Genomic DNA, 14,481 nt, shown 5'->3' on the forward strand with positions numbered 1-14,481 from the left:
CCATCTAAAAGACAAACGCTACGTACTGTTTCATGTAATCCATTTGTCAAAATCAAGCGGTCTCTCTGCTTAACCGGATTGGACGCCCTAGGCAGTGTGAATTCCGCCCTCAGCTTACAAAATCAAGTGTAGAGACCGCTCTCGGCGCCGTCAAGCTCAGACTGGTTTCAATGTTGGAATGACGAAAGGCGCCTAAAATCAATTCCTTCCCTACTAACCCCGAGTAGGCCGCGGGTAATCGGCTTCCCTCCCACTAACATTTACACACAAGATCCTCTGTAATTATTAAGCCAAATGTAATTACAAAAGCCGACTCGGTCCTAACCAGGTCCCAGTACCGAAAAGGACCTAATAAAAATAATTTTATGAGAAAAAAAAAAGGCGCCTAAACAAAATCAGCAAATCCTGGGTAATAATATTCCCATCAAACTCCAACGGACGCAACCACCAGCCAAGGCCCCTGTAACCAGCTTCCTCCCGCACGCATCCGGCACATAAGATCCACACCGTCCAAATCCTTCCTTAAACGTACCCTTCTTGCCATTTGAAACATTTTAAAACAGGTCATCTAGGTTGGTTCATGTGATTCCAGCGCGGAAATATGAGAACAACAATCTTCAAAGTATTTTCAAGCAAACTCATTTAATAACAGAAATTACATATAACTACAAGTATAAACATAACATTACACCCCCTTCACCTTGAGCACCGCTTCGCATCGCTCGCAAACGTGACCTTGCCCAGACACTCCAAACCGTCTACACCGCGCACAGAGTCGCAAGTCCTTCCGGGAGACCTGAACCCCAACCTTTTCACCTTCCTTAAGCGCAATCGAACCCACTTGAAGCAACTCGCACAGCTCTGAACTACAGTTTGGCTCCTCCAGCGTCGGATGAAGCTGCTTAAGCAGGTCTAGCGATCCCTTCGGAACGGTGGCTTCCACCGCCAACAACCACGTGTTGACGTCCAGCTGGGACTGCTGGTAGACAGCGCGCTTCAACTCGAGAGCCTGCTCGATTATGGGTGCCGTCGCCGTTGCGTTTTCTGCCAGAGCTGGTCGATTCCATTGTTGGCAGGATTTGAAGAAGGGGTCGGAGCCTCGGTACGACCAGCATTCCTCAACCAGGAAGGGAGCGATCGGCCACAGCGCTTTGCAGAGCGTCTCGAGCGTTTGGGTGAGGATCGCTCGGAGGTTGTGGAATTGGTCGTCTGGGCCGCAGTACAGGCGGTCCTTGATCAGGTGCAGGTATAATCCGGACAGCGTGGACACGCTGAAGGTTAGGATGGTGGTGGAGGCTTTGTTGTACTGGTACGAGTCGAACTGGCTGAAGACGGTGTTGTGGAAGTGGTGGAGTTGCTGCAGGAAGTACCGATCTACGTGGAATAGTTTGGCGGGGTCGAGTTCTTTGGTGTCTTCGCTGGAGACGACTCCGAGAAGGTACTTGAAGATCCCGCGTAGTTTCTGAACGCTCTCGGCGGAGGAACCGAGCAGCTTGTGGCTCACCGGAATCGAGGTGTGCTGGATGGCGTGCGCGGCGACCCACCAACGCAGCGCATCGCAGCCGTACTGTTTGACGATATCTTTCGGCGAGATGATGTTGCCCAGCGATTTGGACATCTTCATGCCGTGCTCGTCTACGGCGAAGCCGTGCACGAACACGGCCCGGTACGGGCTGGTATTTCGAGCTGCGACGCTCGTGAGTAGGGACGATTGGAACCAGCCGGTGAACTGATCGAGACCTTCCAGGTAGAGGTCGGCAGTGCGATCGCGTCCGAGGACGCTCAGCCACGAGATGCCGGAGTCGAACCAGATGTCCAGGATGTCGTTGCCCTTGGTGAGATCTTGCGAGGAGAGGCCGAGTTCCGAGAGGACTTCTTTGGGGACAAGCTGTTCAACGGATGAGGACCACCAGAAGTCGATGTTGCCGGAAGTCGCTAGCGATCGACAGGCCTGCTCGATGATCCCGGCGTGAACGATCGGAGACATCGACTCCTTCTCGTAAACTACGGGGATGGGAACGCCCCAAGCCCGTTGTCTGGAAATGCACCAGTAAGGTCGCTTCTGCAGCTGTCCGCGCAGAACCTTCTTGCTGACGTCCGCCGAGGTTTGCGGGTAAACCTCGATCTTGTCAACGGCAGCCAGCGCGGACTCTTTTAGTCGATCGGTGTTGATGAACCACTGGGCGCTAGCTCGCAGCATGACCGGCTGCTTCGTACGCCAGTCGATCGGGTACGAGTGCTCGATCGTACCGCAGGACAGGGTTTGATCGCGGAGGTGTTCCAGGATGATTTGGTTACCTTCGGTTAGAGCGAACTTTCCACGAAGGAACTCCGGAGCGGTCTGGTTGTAGCAACCGGCTTCGTCGATCAGAGATTTGATCGGAGTTTTGCGGTTCAGGAAGACCAAGAAGTCGTCCGGACCGTGAGCTGGAGCGGTGTGAACGAGACCGGTTCCCTTCTCGGCCTTCACGTGACTCGCTGGGATGAAGGGAAGTTCTTCCGAGGTTATTGGATGGTTGTACTGAGTTGACTGCAGTTCAGATCCTCGGATATCTGATACCTTGTTCAGCGAAAGTTGCAGCTGTTCTGAAAGGTAGGAGATCAAGTCGGTTCCGACTAGAAGAAGCTCGCGTTGATCAGTTTGAACCAAACTGTAACACAGATCAGGGTTGAAGCAAATTCCTTGATTAGCTGGCAACGTCCAGGGAGTCGTCGTCCAGATAACCGCTGAAACGCCCTCTCCAAGTCGTTCCTGGATCGTCGGACATCCCGTCGAGGCGATCTTCATCTTCAAGTACAACGACGGACTCTTGTGAGCTTCATCATATTCCAACTCCGCCTCGGCCAGTGCTGATCGCGACGACGGCGACCAATACACCGGCTTCAAATCCCTGTAGATTAACCCCCGCTCAAACAGTTCCCGAAACAACCGCAACTGCGCCCCGATATAACCCACGTCCATCGTCCTGTACCACGCCCCGCTCCTACCCCAATCCGCCGTAACGCCCCACTGTTCAAACTCGCCGCGCTGCTTCTCGATCGTGTCCAGCGCAAACTTGCGCGCCATCTGCCGGATCTTGAGCGGGTTCAACGACTCTGCCTTTCCTTTGTACGCGTCCAGCGCCTTCAGCTCGATCGGCAACCCGTGGCAGTCCCAGCCAGGCGTGTAGTGAACCCGCCGCCCCTCCACGATGTTGTGCCGCAGGATCAAATCCTTCAGGATCTTGTTGATGGCGTGGCCCATGTGTAGGTCACCGTTGGCGTACGGCGGACCGTCGTGCAGGATGAACTCCCGCTCCGCGGGAAGGTTCTCCCGCTGCCAGTTGTACAGGTCGGCGAAGCAGGTCTATCGAGAAACGATTTATTTAACACCAACATGTACATGACCCAAAAGAACGACCTACCTTCCGTAATCGGTCCTGAACATCGGCTCGCTTGTCGGCGTTCAGCCGAGCGGGGAACTTCGTTTTGGGTAGATTTATGGTGTGCGTGAACTTTGGCTCGTCCCGAGGCACACTAGCCGTGGACATAAACCGCCGAACGGTTCCGACCAGACGGTTCACGTTCCGGTGCGGTAACATCTTGCCGCCGGTTCTTCAAATCGATTTTTGTTTACACCCTTTGACAGTTGTTTAGTCGCAGATATTAGCACGCCTGCAGACTTTTCATGTCACACTTTTACAAAGTGGCTCTCTTTCCCGCAGGGATAACTGTTTTGAAATCGCGCAGCTGTCAAACTTCCAGAAAAACGTGTTTTTGTTGACTTGTTCTGCCTGTGGCCTGTTCAGTTCGTTATTCCGGATCGTGGTTCTCGTGTTTCGCATTTTTGGCACCGCGTGCCCCACACAAATCAATAACTGTTGGACAAAATGATCCAAACGAAGAAGCGCGCCGTCGGCGACGCGGACAAGGCTCCGGCCAAGAAGGAGGGCGTCAAAAAACCCAAACCCGACGCCGGATCAACCGATAAGGCGGTGAAAAAGTTCACCCCAAAGTTCGACAGAAAGCCGGGAACGGTCGGCGAGAAGGGCAAGTTCCAGAAGAAGTTTACCCCCGGGGGTAAGGGAGGAGGCAAGGATTTCCGCGAAAAGGGCGCGGAAAAGAAGCCGTTTGTGGCCAACACGCCGGAATCGAAGCGCGAGTACTGGACCGGGCTGAAGAAGAAGCAGAAGGAACTGCGGGAGCAGCGCCGCAAGGCAAAGACCAAGGATCTGTACGAGCTGAGCGTGGGGGCGAAGAAGATCTACGAGACACTGAAGAGGTGAGTTTGATTCGGATTTTTTTTGTCAAATTTGGGAACTTTCAATGTGCCGGAACAAATGACAGAGAACTAAGCACGAAAAGGACACCGATTGGAAACTCAGAACATGGAGCTGCATTTCGCTACGTTTTGTTGGGTACGAGTACGCTTTGTTGAACGAGCTCAAACTCCGCAACTTCGATGTTGGAGTAAAGCAGGAGATTGGGCCGAATAGCCTACACTCCGTCACGAACGAAAACGGCTTCCCGTGGTTTGGAGCCCCGGAAAGATATCCACAAAGTCACCTGGACATCACCTAACTAACGAACGAAAACACAAATCGACCACGTTCTCATCGACGGCCGATTCTTCTCGGCCATCCACCCGTTTCGCGGTGCGGACGTTCATCGGCAGTGCCGCTGAAGCCACAATAGGTAGGATGGTTCGACGAAGGATGTCAGCGCACTGCACGACGAGAAGAAAGCAAAGGATGAGAACGTGGCACGATACAACCAAGCGCTGAAACAGCAGTAAACGGTCTTCAAGCTAAAGAAGCGCCATTTCTACGAGAAGGCTAACCGGTCTCGTAAAGGTTATGCACCGCAAGCCAACACGCCTCGGGACGCCGGCGGAAACCAGTCCAGAGGGACGCCTGCGTAAAACTTCTCATGGACAAAAGGCGAGGTGTTTGATAGGTGGCAGCAGTTCTTCAACGAGCGATGTAGCACATGGAGACGGCTTTGAACCCCAACTTGGACCTCCCGGCACCGTCATTTCAGACGGAAATGCCACACATCACTTCTTCATAAACGTCAAGTCAGCTTACGAACGCCGGTGAACAGATATGGCAGATTATGCACAAAAACGGAATTCTCGGACAATCTGGCTTGGCTGACCAAGGCTACCTTGGATGTGTCACGTGTGTTTGGCGGGGGATTAGCTAACCCTTTCTCCTTGCTTCATGGGTTACGGCTTATTCAATGCACCATTTAACATATGCTTCGAGGAAGTTGTGCGAATTGCGGTATAAGCACGATTTGCAGCAGGTTAGTCCAAATGTTTGCTTATATGCCGTTTCGAAACTTTTCGAGCTAGCTTTCATGGCTCCAGGTTTCTTCTTCTGCAAAAACCTGATCAGCGAGGACCAGCTGGTTCATGCCATTCAAGCATTCGTGACCGACATCTTCACTGCCAGATCGCAAACCGACGCGGTGTACACCGACCTGTCGACAGAACCCTCCATTGCGATCGCTAAACTGGAAAGGTGCCAGTCCTATCTGGCCTGCCGGGAAATCAACTTGTCGGTTGCATTTTGGGCCTTTTCGGGTACCGCACAGGGAAGTCATCTCGGACCACTCATTTTGCTGCTACAACGACAACGACTGCAACCACTCCTTCTCGTAGCCGCGTCAGTTCTACGCAGACGACATGAAGATCTGTCAAATGAATAATGCAGCCGACGCCCAAAGCCCTCCAATAGGAACTGAACATCTCCGCGGATTGGTGTGAAACAAACCGCATGGTTTTCAAACCCACCAAGTGCTCTGTCATTACCTTCTTCAGAAAACGCAACCAGTCAAGTTTGAATACCAGATCTGCGGCAGATTAATCCCTCGAAAGAACTGTGTCAAGGACCTCAGCGTGTTTCCTGACACGGAACTCACGTGCAAGTAGCACATCTCCTCCTTCAAGATTTCCAAAGCTTCGCGACAGCTTTGCTGCATGATTTATAAGAAAATGAAAATCTTCCGTGCCGTAAAAGGTTTTACGGATGTCTACGATTTGAAGGCTCTTTTCTACGCTTTGGTCCGTTTAACGCTGGAGTTCCAACTACAAGAACAGTGCGGTGCGGATAGTGTGCTGTTGGTGTTAGCATAGCATAGCATTGGTGTCTACCCGTAGTTGCTACTCTGTTATTGACCAGGACCTCCAAGAATTGCTCCGTGGACCACAGATGAAGAGTAGGAACCAATCATCACCACTTCGCAACTTTCAAATGTCCCTATCATGCTAGCCAATCACAGCGCCGGCCACGACCAGTGGTAAGACACGGGGGAAGTGGATAGGAATTTTAGTCCGATACTTGAGTGATGAAGACCGCTAAATCAGCTGCGTCTTCGACAAAGTATCACGTGAGGTTTGAGGGTGTTAGTAAGATGGGTGTAAAGCCAGGATTCACCGTGGTAAGTGATGCGGCCGGTCGAATCTATTTATAGTCCTTAATTCTTCGTATGTTCTTGGATTCATTTTTGGAAGCTTTCCAATTCGGTTCACCAAGCTTTTTGTGGTGAATTCTGGTCGTGTTGAAAGTTCAATATTCGCCTAACAATTATGCAACCAGTGTCCTTGAATTCAACTTGCATTCAATATTGCATTTTCCTGTTCTTAGGTTCACACAGATTCCAATCAAGTTTCTTGGATTCTTATAGCATTCTTAATCCTTCTAGACAACTAAGCCTCGATGGTCTGGTGGTTAGCATTTTTGTCTGCTGACCCAAAGGACGGGGGATCGAACCCCGCCGCGAGCTAATGAATTTTTCGTTCATATTCAAGTGTTCAGAATTATTCCTTCTTTCCATAATTTCTCGATAGGGGCAGATGGGAATCGAACCCAGAACCTTCCGCTTACAAAGCGAACAGCGTAACCATTCAGCCACGCCTACCCCTTCCGGATAGTGTGCTGTTGGTGTTAAATAAATAAACTGTGGATCTGGAAGCATCCTTAACTCGGTGCTAGCGGTACGAGGACATGTTCACAGAGGCTGCTCAAGGATGTTAAGATTGACCAGTTCAAGTGCTCATATTTATCTGTCGGCCAACCACGTTGAGCAAAACTACTCGAACCGGATCAAATTCGAGACCGCGGTAACGCTTCAAGCTCTCATCGACGAGTACCAGCGGCTTGTCAATTTGAACGTTGACGCCAACCCGCCCTCCAAGAACCTGACCGCACTGAAGAGGTGTTCAACTTGGTGATCCTATCTACTGGTCTCACCCGAATCACTGACACGTCCTCGACCACCATTGATCTCTTGATCACCAATGGCCCCCAACACATTTCGGAACACGAAGTCGTCTTCTTGATTGCGGACATCAGAGTACCAAGGTCCACCCGTGCACGGAGCTTCAACAACATCGACCAAGTCCAACTGAAAGCAGACTTCCAAGCCTAAACTGGAAAGTCTTTCGACAGTTCTTCATTGAATTAAACACCGATGCTGACCGCCGAGCTGACCAACTTGTTGAACTTGCACGCTCCCGAACGCAACATCACGCAGCCAATGAAGCAAGCTGTTGAGTTGAGGGATCTTGCTTGCAAGCTTTACCCTCACAATCCGAATCGGCGCTACGGGGACAACCAGGGGCTGGACTACACGCTAAAAAGGCGAAGCTACACGAAGAGTTCCGGTTCTCTGGAATTGCATGTCGGCTTATCTCATCGTTTCTTGGGGCAGCGGCAGCAAGCTGTGCGAAACGGAAACGGAACATCTGCTGTCAGGGAAGTAACTGATGGCACCTCGCAAGGGTCATGTTTGAGCGCCCTTATGTTCAGCATGTACATCAACAATCTCCCGACGACTCTGAAGTGCAATTACGAGTTATAAGCCGACAAACCCGAAGAAAACGCGGGTCACCATTTTCCCGGACCGGAAGAGTTGAGCCGAGAATGGAAATTGTCTTCGACGGAGAGGTTGTAGCTCTGTCGGACTCTGTTACAAACCTGAGCCCGCAGCTCGACAACAACATGACGGGGAAACAGCAAGTCAACACCGTGGTTCAAAAGGCGTTCAACAGCCACGCTACGAAAGCTTGTTCAAGCCTCAAGGCGCTCAAGGATCAACTTCATTGCTGCTTTAAGTCGGCGGTACGGTTTGTTTATGGCCGACGGCGGCGGTACCCAACCGCAACCGTCAGAAACACCATCCTGGGACACGATCTGCGTCGAATCATCCACCCGAAGGTGCTGCTTTATCAAGCAAGGGTTTGATGGCGATCTGTTGGAGTACATACAGGAACAACCTTCAAGTTCCGATCAACTGCTCTTCAACGGTGTTTTCGGGGTCCTACTCGAAGAAGCCCTCAAGCTGCAGCAGGACGGCTCTCAAGTGACAAAGCTGATGAAGTCGATCCAGCGCTGCTTTCAACCAAGTGTCTCCAGCGTTGGGCTCGTTTCAACCCTCTCCCTTCCGGATGGCCATCCCGGACACTACAAACGAAGTTGACTTTATAGCTGTCGGCCACAATTGCTGGTACCAACCACTAGTGTCTTCCTTTTTATCTACAAGGACTTCGCCGCTCTGGGCTCCTAAGTGTTTGAGTACGGCACGTGGCGACGGCGCCGGATACCCATATTTACAGAAATTCGGGATTCGAACTAGCAACATCTGGATTGTGAGTCCAGTGCGCGGTCCGATTGATCCACACGGGCGGGACCATTCGGGATCAAATCCCGGACACTACAATTAAGATGAATAATCTGTTGTGTTTCTAACCAGGACATTTTTTCATTAAAAATTTCCAGGAAATCCACCGAAAACAAGGAACAACTGGTCGTCGACCTGCACGCCAAGCTCAACAAGGACAACACGTACAGCCGCATCGCCACCAGCCACGACACGGCCCGCGTCGTCCAGTGCATGATCAAGAACGCCTCCGACGAGCTGCGCGACCAAATCGCCGACAAGCTGATCGCGGACATTTACGAGCTTTCCACTTCAAAGTACGGCCATCACTGCGTCACCTGCCTGCTGAAGAACGGATCGAAGGCGCTGTGGGCGAAGGTCACCGACGGGATCATCAAGAACGTGGTCAAGATGTGCAGCCACGTGTTTGCGGGGTCGATCGTGGACTCGGTTTACAATGAGTACGCGACGAATGAGCAGAAGGCGTTCTTGAGGCAGGCGTTCTACTCGGAGATCTTCCAGAAGAGCAAGGATAAGTCGGTAAGCTGTATGAAGGACACCTGGAAGACGGATGGGTTCATGAAAAAGACGGTGCTGAGCACGGTGAAGGGTCATTTGGTGCAGGCGGCGAACAAGCAGCTTACGGACAATGGGCTGTTGCACGCGTTGCTGCTGGATTATCTGCAGGAAGCGGTTGAGGTTGATCGGAATGAGGTGATTGAGTTGTACTTGCCGCACTTGGCGGCGATTTCCAGCACGAAGGACGGAACTAGTGCGGCCATCTTTTGCTTTGTGAATTCGGTGGTTAAGGATCGTCGTGCGGCGTTGAAGACGCTGAAGCAGTACGTGGAGAAGCTGAGCGTTCACGAGCATGGCCATCGGTTGATTCTGTGCATTTTGAACTGCTACGACGACACGGTCATTTTGGGGAAGCAGGTTGTTTCGGTGATTCTGGAGCACGCGGAAGCGATCGTGGCGAGTGGAGAGTGGGGTCGCAAGGTGTTTGGATGGGTGTTTTCCCCCGCGGACAAGGATCTGCTGCATCCGACGCAGATTGAAATTCTGGACGGTTATCTGCAGTACAGTAAGAAGGACAAGGACATCCGGAGGAGGGAGATTTTGGGGGCTGCGGTGGAACCGTTTTGTAAGGCGGTTGAGGCGAACGCGGAGTTTTGGCTGCGCGGAGGTCACACGGCACTGCTGACGGCGGCCATCGTAAAGGGGTTGAAGGGGGAGCAGCTGCGCCGGGTGCACCAGGCGTTGGCCGCGGTCGTGGCGAATCCAGAGTGGAAGATCCAGGAGACGGAGGTAAATCTGGAGGGAGTGCCGATGGTGGAGGAGAAGAAAAAGACGCCGGCGGCCGCGGAAAACGCCCGGAAGGGCAACCGGGTGAAGAAGGTCAAGAAGAGTCCGTTTGCGGAGGAGAAGGAGAAGGCGCTGGAGAAGCGACTGCTGTTGAACCCGTTGGTTCCGGGGGTGGAGCAAGCGGGGATGCACATCGCTCTGAAGAAGATCATCAAGCTGGACCAGGAGAAGCGACAGGAAGAGGGCGAGGACTGTTCCCAGTTTGGAAGCGCAGTTGTGGAGCAGCTGTCCGATGAAGTGGTGAGTTTCGATTGAAAATCATTTCTGAACAAATTATAACCAAGTTTTCTCTCCTTCTAGATCAAATCCTGGACGGCGCAGAACCGACCCAGCTTCCTGCTGCTGCTGATGTTCGAAAACTCGGCGGAACCCGTCCAGAAGGAGCTCAAACAGAAGCTGAAGGCGCTGAAGGGGGAGCTGAAGAAGGCCGGCCACGCCGGCGCCAAGCTGCTGCTGGAGAAGCTCAAGCTGTAGAAATAAGAACCCGGGCGCGGTCACCGTGGTTTCCCGTTTAGTTTCGTAACTTTCTTTATTCACACATACACCAAGATAGAGTTTACTAAGAGCGTTGAAGCTGAACCTGCCTAAAGTTTAAATGTTTATTTTCAATCCTTCCCGGGGCACGCGATAATCTCACACAGCTCCCACCTCCGCCTTACTTAAGTCTCAAGATCAAATGCACCCCGGAGTCGGTGTCCACCACGTCCGACATGTCCCCCACCTTGAGCGCGAAGGCCGCATCCTCGAACGGTTTCTGCATCATCCCGCGCTTGAACATCCCCAAATCGCCACCCCGCTTGGCCGAGCTGCAGTCCGAGTACTTCTGGGCCAGCTCCGGCAGGGTGACCTCGCCGGACTGGATCTGCTTGCGGTACCCCTCCAGGATCTGCAGCGCCTCGGACTTGCTGCGGGTGATGTTTTCCTCGCGCCACGAGCCCGGCCGCCGCGAGTCGCGGTGTTTGACCAGCAGGTGGGCGCACTGAACCTCCGACGTGGTGTCCCCCGGGCTGGCCGGCTTCGTCGGCGGGTCCCACTGCGACTCTTTGGTGTACACGTTCAAGTAGTAGGTCATTCCTGGGAACACAAAAACAACAACAACAGTGGCAATCTTCCGGGTTCACGCCGACTTCGATATCGATTACTAACCTGTGGACCGGCTGGTGCGCTTCTCCCAGCCCTCGGGGACGTTTTCCTGGCCGTCGGACATTTCAATTTCAAATGTTGCACCTTTTACAAAAAACTTGACTTTTATTTTGGATGGTAGATTCCTGGGCGACGCAGTCAAAGCACGAGTACGTACAGGATGCGCGCAGCTTCCGAAATTTTTTGATTTGTCTGGCGCGGCAAGGACTCTGGTTTGCGGCTGCCGAGATTGACAGCGATTGACATTTCGCGCGGCGTGAAATATGCTGTCAGGTTACGGTTGCAGAGGTTTGGCTTGCAGAATTCTGTACATTGTTAGTGCTGAAAAGTCTGCAAGATAATACACCCAAAAAAACACTGCGAATCACGAAAAAAATGCTACAGTGCGGATTCGTTAATTCGAATTTTGCAACTTGGAATGCAAAAACCAAGCTCAAAACTAAAAGTTGAAATTTAGTATAAAGAAAAAGCCACACAGGGTTCAAAAGTTCAAATATGAAGGCCTCGTAGTTTATGCACGACTTCGCCCTGGGTAAACTCAATCACATTGCTCAGCGATTCGAGAGCTCCAGAAAAACCTTGCAGGGGTCGTTCCTCCTTTGCCTCGCTGTTTCCGAGATTGCACTCTGAGTTGTCCAACCTAGAGAACCTAGAGCTTATTATCGATTGGTACTTACTTTTGGTTTGAGATGGCCGTTCTATAAAAAGCTCCAGGTTCTTGTTATGTGTAGAGCTTTTGTATCCAAAATGTGAGTTAAATTTAAGTTAAGCAAATACAAGCGCGCTACAATCAAACATGGTTTTGGCCAAAATACTGAAATGCGCCCAAACGTGTAAAAGAAATTCACCACTTCGCTCTTGCTCGCCGCGCTGTCAAGCTGAGAGAGAGAGAAAATGGGAGAATCTCAGCAGCTCAGGGGTCGAGGTTGCCTGCACAGTGCACAATCACGGCTCGGCCATTGCTCTCTCGCCTGGTCCGGCGGACGGATTGTCCCGTGACGGCCGGCAGGAAAAGTCCGTAACCTTGAAATCAAAACCGCGTGTGTGACCAGCGGCTGTCGCGGAACAACTCGGCGTCTACGATCCGCAGCCAAGCCCGCGGGGCAACGAAACCGGCAGCCAACAACACCGGATTGGACGGCGCGCAAAATAACGGGACTGCGGACCGGAGGAGGAAACACCCCCAGCACGAACGGGGTAAGCTGCAAGATCTTTAATCCGTGGAATCGAAAATCACAACGCCATTCCACAGGGTGTTTTTAACGAGGGCGAACTCATCCCAGTCGGTTTGGATATCGGGCCGCTTGCGGAAGCCCGACAATGGTCCGACATCGGGTCGACACGTGCAGTTTGGAGGCGGAAGGTTCGGGGAACGATTCGGGCTGGCCCGTACGGACCGGTCAAACCGGTCAGAGACAGCGAAAGCTGCCAGATTCGGCGTGTGGCCGCGCGGTACGATCGGGGACCACGGAAACCTGTTGGTCGCCGGCGGAGAATGCGGAAGAGGACGCGGAAGCAGCCGCAGAGCAGCGCACTTGGAGGATGCTGTAGCGGGCGAGCGTGAGTAGCGAGAGAGAGAGGAGGAAGAGCGCTAAGAAAAGAGCGTGAAGAAGAGCGCGAAGAAGAGCACAAAGAAAAGCGCAAGGAAGAGCGCAGAGAAAAGGGCAACAAGAAGAAGAAGAGTTGTGGGTAGAAATTTCGGGTTGAATAGATGTTCTTGCTAAAAATAACGCCTTTTACTTCGCCATAAGCGATCAGAGTTGGACAGAAAGATTTATTTGTTACATTCTTTAGTCCAACCATTCCTCATCGATGCAGGTCGTATGGTCCAGTTTTTGAAGGACATAATTGACGATTTCACACTCAGCAGATTCCTTTGCGAGTCAACAACCTGACCAACCAAAATTCAACCAGCGGTCAATGTCCTCTGCGCTGGAGTTGGTTCCGGCGGCTGTGACAGCCTCAGCCAGTGGCATGATATCATCCGGCATATCCTCTCCAACGGGAGTTAGCCTCCGGGAATTGGGTTCTCAAGCCCTATGTCAATTTTCATGTACAACGGTAAAAAACACGATTAAAAACCATTTCTGATCATTTTTTTCATTTTAATGCAAAAAAAAAAAAATGTTGCCAAACAACATTTTTTCGATGGATCAACTATGGTGCCCTTGGAACGAGCTGTCAAGTAGGAACTTTTCTGTCAAGAAGGACCGCGAGGTTAATTTTTCCAAATTGATTTAAAAATCCATTTTAAACTCTTTGTGGTCGTACAAAGGGTCATTGTACTCAGAAAAATAAGCTTTATCGCTGTAAACAATAATATCAGCAATCTAAGCTTCATTTTAGGACCCAATTGGCGCTCCTGAAACTTATCAATCAGCTATTTCCACGAGTTTTTCAACGTTGAAGCGGTATACGCACTTCGGAAGGAACCGGTCAAGAAAAAAATCAAATGGGCAGCAGCGGCAGCGCAAGCAAGTCAGAGAGGGTGAAGAAAAGCCTCAAGAAATCGCTCTCTCTCCTTTGTTCTGCTGTTCGTAAAGCTGTTTCTTGACCCCTTTCCTTCCGATCAGCATACTAGCCTTGACGGGGAAATTCCTTAAGTTTGTGACAGCCAGGGTTGCCAGGTTGCCAGATAAATCTGGGAATGCCAGATTTTTCAAGTTTCTGCCAGAATAAAGATTCGCCCTTCTCTGTGCCAGATATTGACAGATTTTGCCAGATTTTTCACTTTATGCCATTTTTGTACAACTTTTTGATTAAAATGAACGAATTTTATTGCAAATAAAATAAAATTGATTGTGTTTTCCTTAAAGATATTGCAACTTATCATTTTTGTGGCCATACAACCAGTAAAACCATCTGAATTCTACAAATTTTTGGATTGATTTATACCCTCCCTCCCCTTCACCATTCTGAATTGTTAGATTTCCGTCTGCCAGATTTTGCCAGATTTTTTTTCGATACTTTGCCAGATTTTTCAAATTTTGACCTGGTAACCCTGGTGACAGCCTATGTTAAAGGTACGAAGCAGATTCGCTAGTTCGAATGGAACTGCATTCGATTCAGCGAATCCAAATTCTCTAATTGGAACAGATTGGAACGACTGTCAGCTGTCAAAAGCTTGAAACCACGTGTTTGGAAATTGTCGAATAATGGTGTTGAAATGTCAACATCAGTTTGACAACTGGTTTTGACGGCTGAGTGCTTTTAATTCGAATACTTTCGAATTAGCAAGCATTCGAATTAGCGGACATTCGAAGTTGAGAAATTCGAATGAACGAATCCGCTATAGCAAAAGTGCGTGACGTGTGACTGAAAATTACAAAC

General features: G+C 50.9%; 3 protein-coding genes across 3 annotated transcripts in view; 1 reads left to right on the forward strand and 2 right to left on the reverse strand.

The window, feature by feature from the left end:
- Window positions 1-616: 616 nt before the first annotated feature.
- LOC120430220 (isoleucine--tRNA ligase, mitochondrial) lies at window positions 617-3,646 on the reverse strand. Its single transcript, XM_039595298.2, has 2 exons — window positions 3,405-3,646; window positions 617-3,346 (listed from the first exon to the last, which is right to left on the reverse strand). The coding sequence occupies exons 1-2, from the start codon at window positions 3,579-3,581 to the stop codon at window positions 686-688; spliced, it is 2,838 nt and encodes a 945-aa protein (XP_039451232.1). The 5' UTR covers window positions 3,582-3,646; the 3' UTR covers window positions 617-685.
- Window positions 3,647-3,744: 98 nt separating this feature from the next.
- On the forward strand, window positions 3,745-10,604 carry LOC120430221 (protein penguin). Its single transcript, XM_039595300.2, has 3 exons — window positions 3,745-4,261; window positions 8,763-10,248; window positions 10,309-10,604. Exons 1-3 carry the CDS (start codon window positions 3,870-3,872, stop codon window positions 10,480-10,482), a joined length of 2,052 nt encoding a protein of 683 aa, XP_039451234.1. The 5' UTR covers window positions 3,745-3,869; the 3' UTR covers window positions 10,483-10,604.
- Window positions 10,605-10,617: 13 nt separating this feature from the next.
- LOC120430222 (putative peptidyl-prolyl cis-trans isomerase dodo) overlaps window positions 10,618-14,481 on the reverse strand; it is a 277,938-nt gene continuing 274,074 nt past the window's right edge. Inside the window, exons 2-3 of the mRNA XM_052710276.1 lie at window positions 11,155-11,256; window positions 10,618-11,082 (exon numbers count right to left, since the gene is read on the reverse strand). Of these exons, the coding sequence (XP_052566236.1) occupies window positions 10,664-11,082; window positions 11,155-11,215 (480 nt within the window). The 5' untranslated portion in view covers window positions 11,216-11,256 and the 3' untranslated portion in view covers window positions 10,618-10,663. The remainder of the gene's footprint in view (window positions 11,083-11,154; window positions 11,257-14,481) is intronic.

Source organism: Culex pipiens, chromosome 1, assembly GCF_016801865.2.
Source record: "Culex pipiens pallens isolate TS chromosome 1, TS_CPP_V2, whole genome shotgun sequence".
Taxonomy (NCBI): Eukaryota; Metazoa; Arthropoda; class Insecta; order Diptera; family Culicidae; genus Culex; species Culex pipiens.

What these genes read in the sequence shown, in the direction of transcription:
- LOC120430220 (XM_039595298.2), bottom strand. Translation starts at nt 3,581, where the DNA reads ATGTTACCGCACCGGAACGTGAACCGTCTGGTCGGAACCGTTCGGCGG. An exon ending in TTCAGGACCGATTACGGAAG is followed by an intron (nt 3,347 to 3,404) that starts GTAGGTCGTTCT and finishes GTTTCTCGATAG; the next exon opens with ACCTGCTTCGCCGACCTGTA.
- LOC120430221 (XM_039595300.2), top strand. Translation starts at nt 3,870, where the DNA reads ATGATCCAAACGAAGAAGCGCGCCGTCGGCGACGCGGACAAGGCTCCG. An exon ending in ATCTACGAGACACTGAAGAG is followed by an intron (nt 4,262 to 8,762) that starts GTGAGTTTGATT and finishes AAAAATTTCCAG; the next exon opens with GAAATCCACCGAAAACAAGG. An exon ending in AGCAGCTGTCCGATGAAGTG is followed by an intron (nt 10,249 to 10,308) that starts GTGAGTTTCGAT and finishes CTCTCCTTCTAG; the next exon opens with ATCAAATCCTGGACGGCGCA.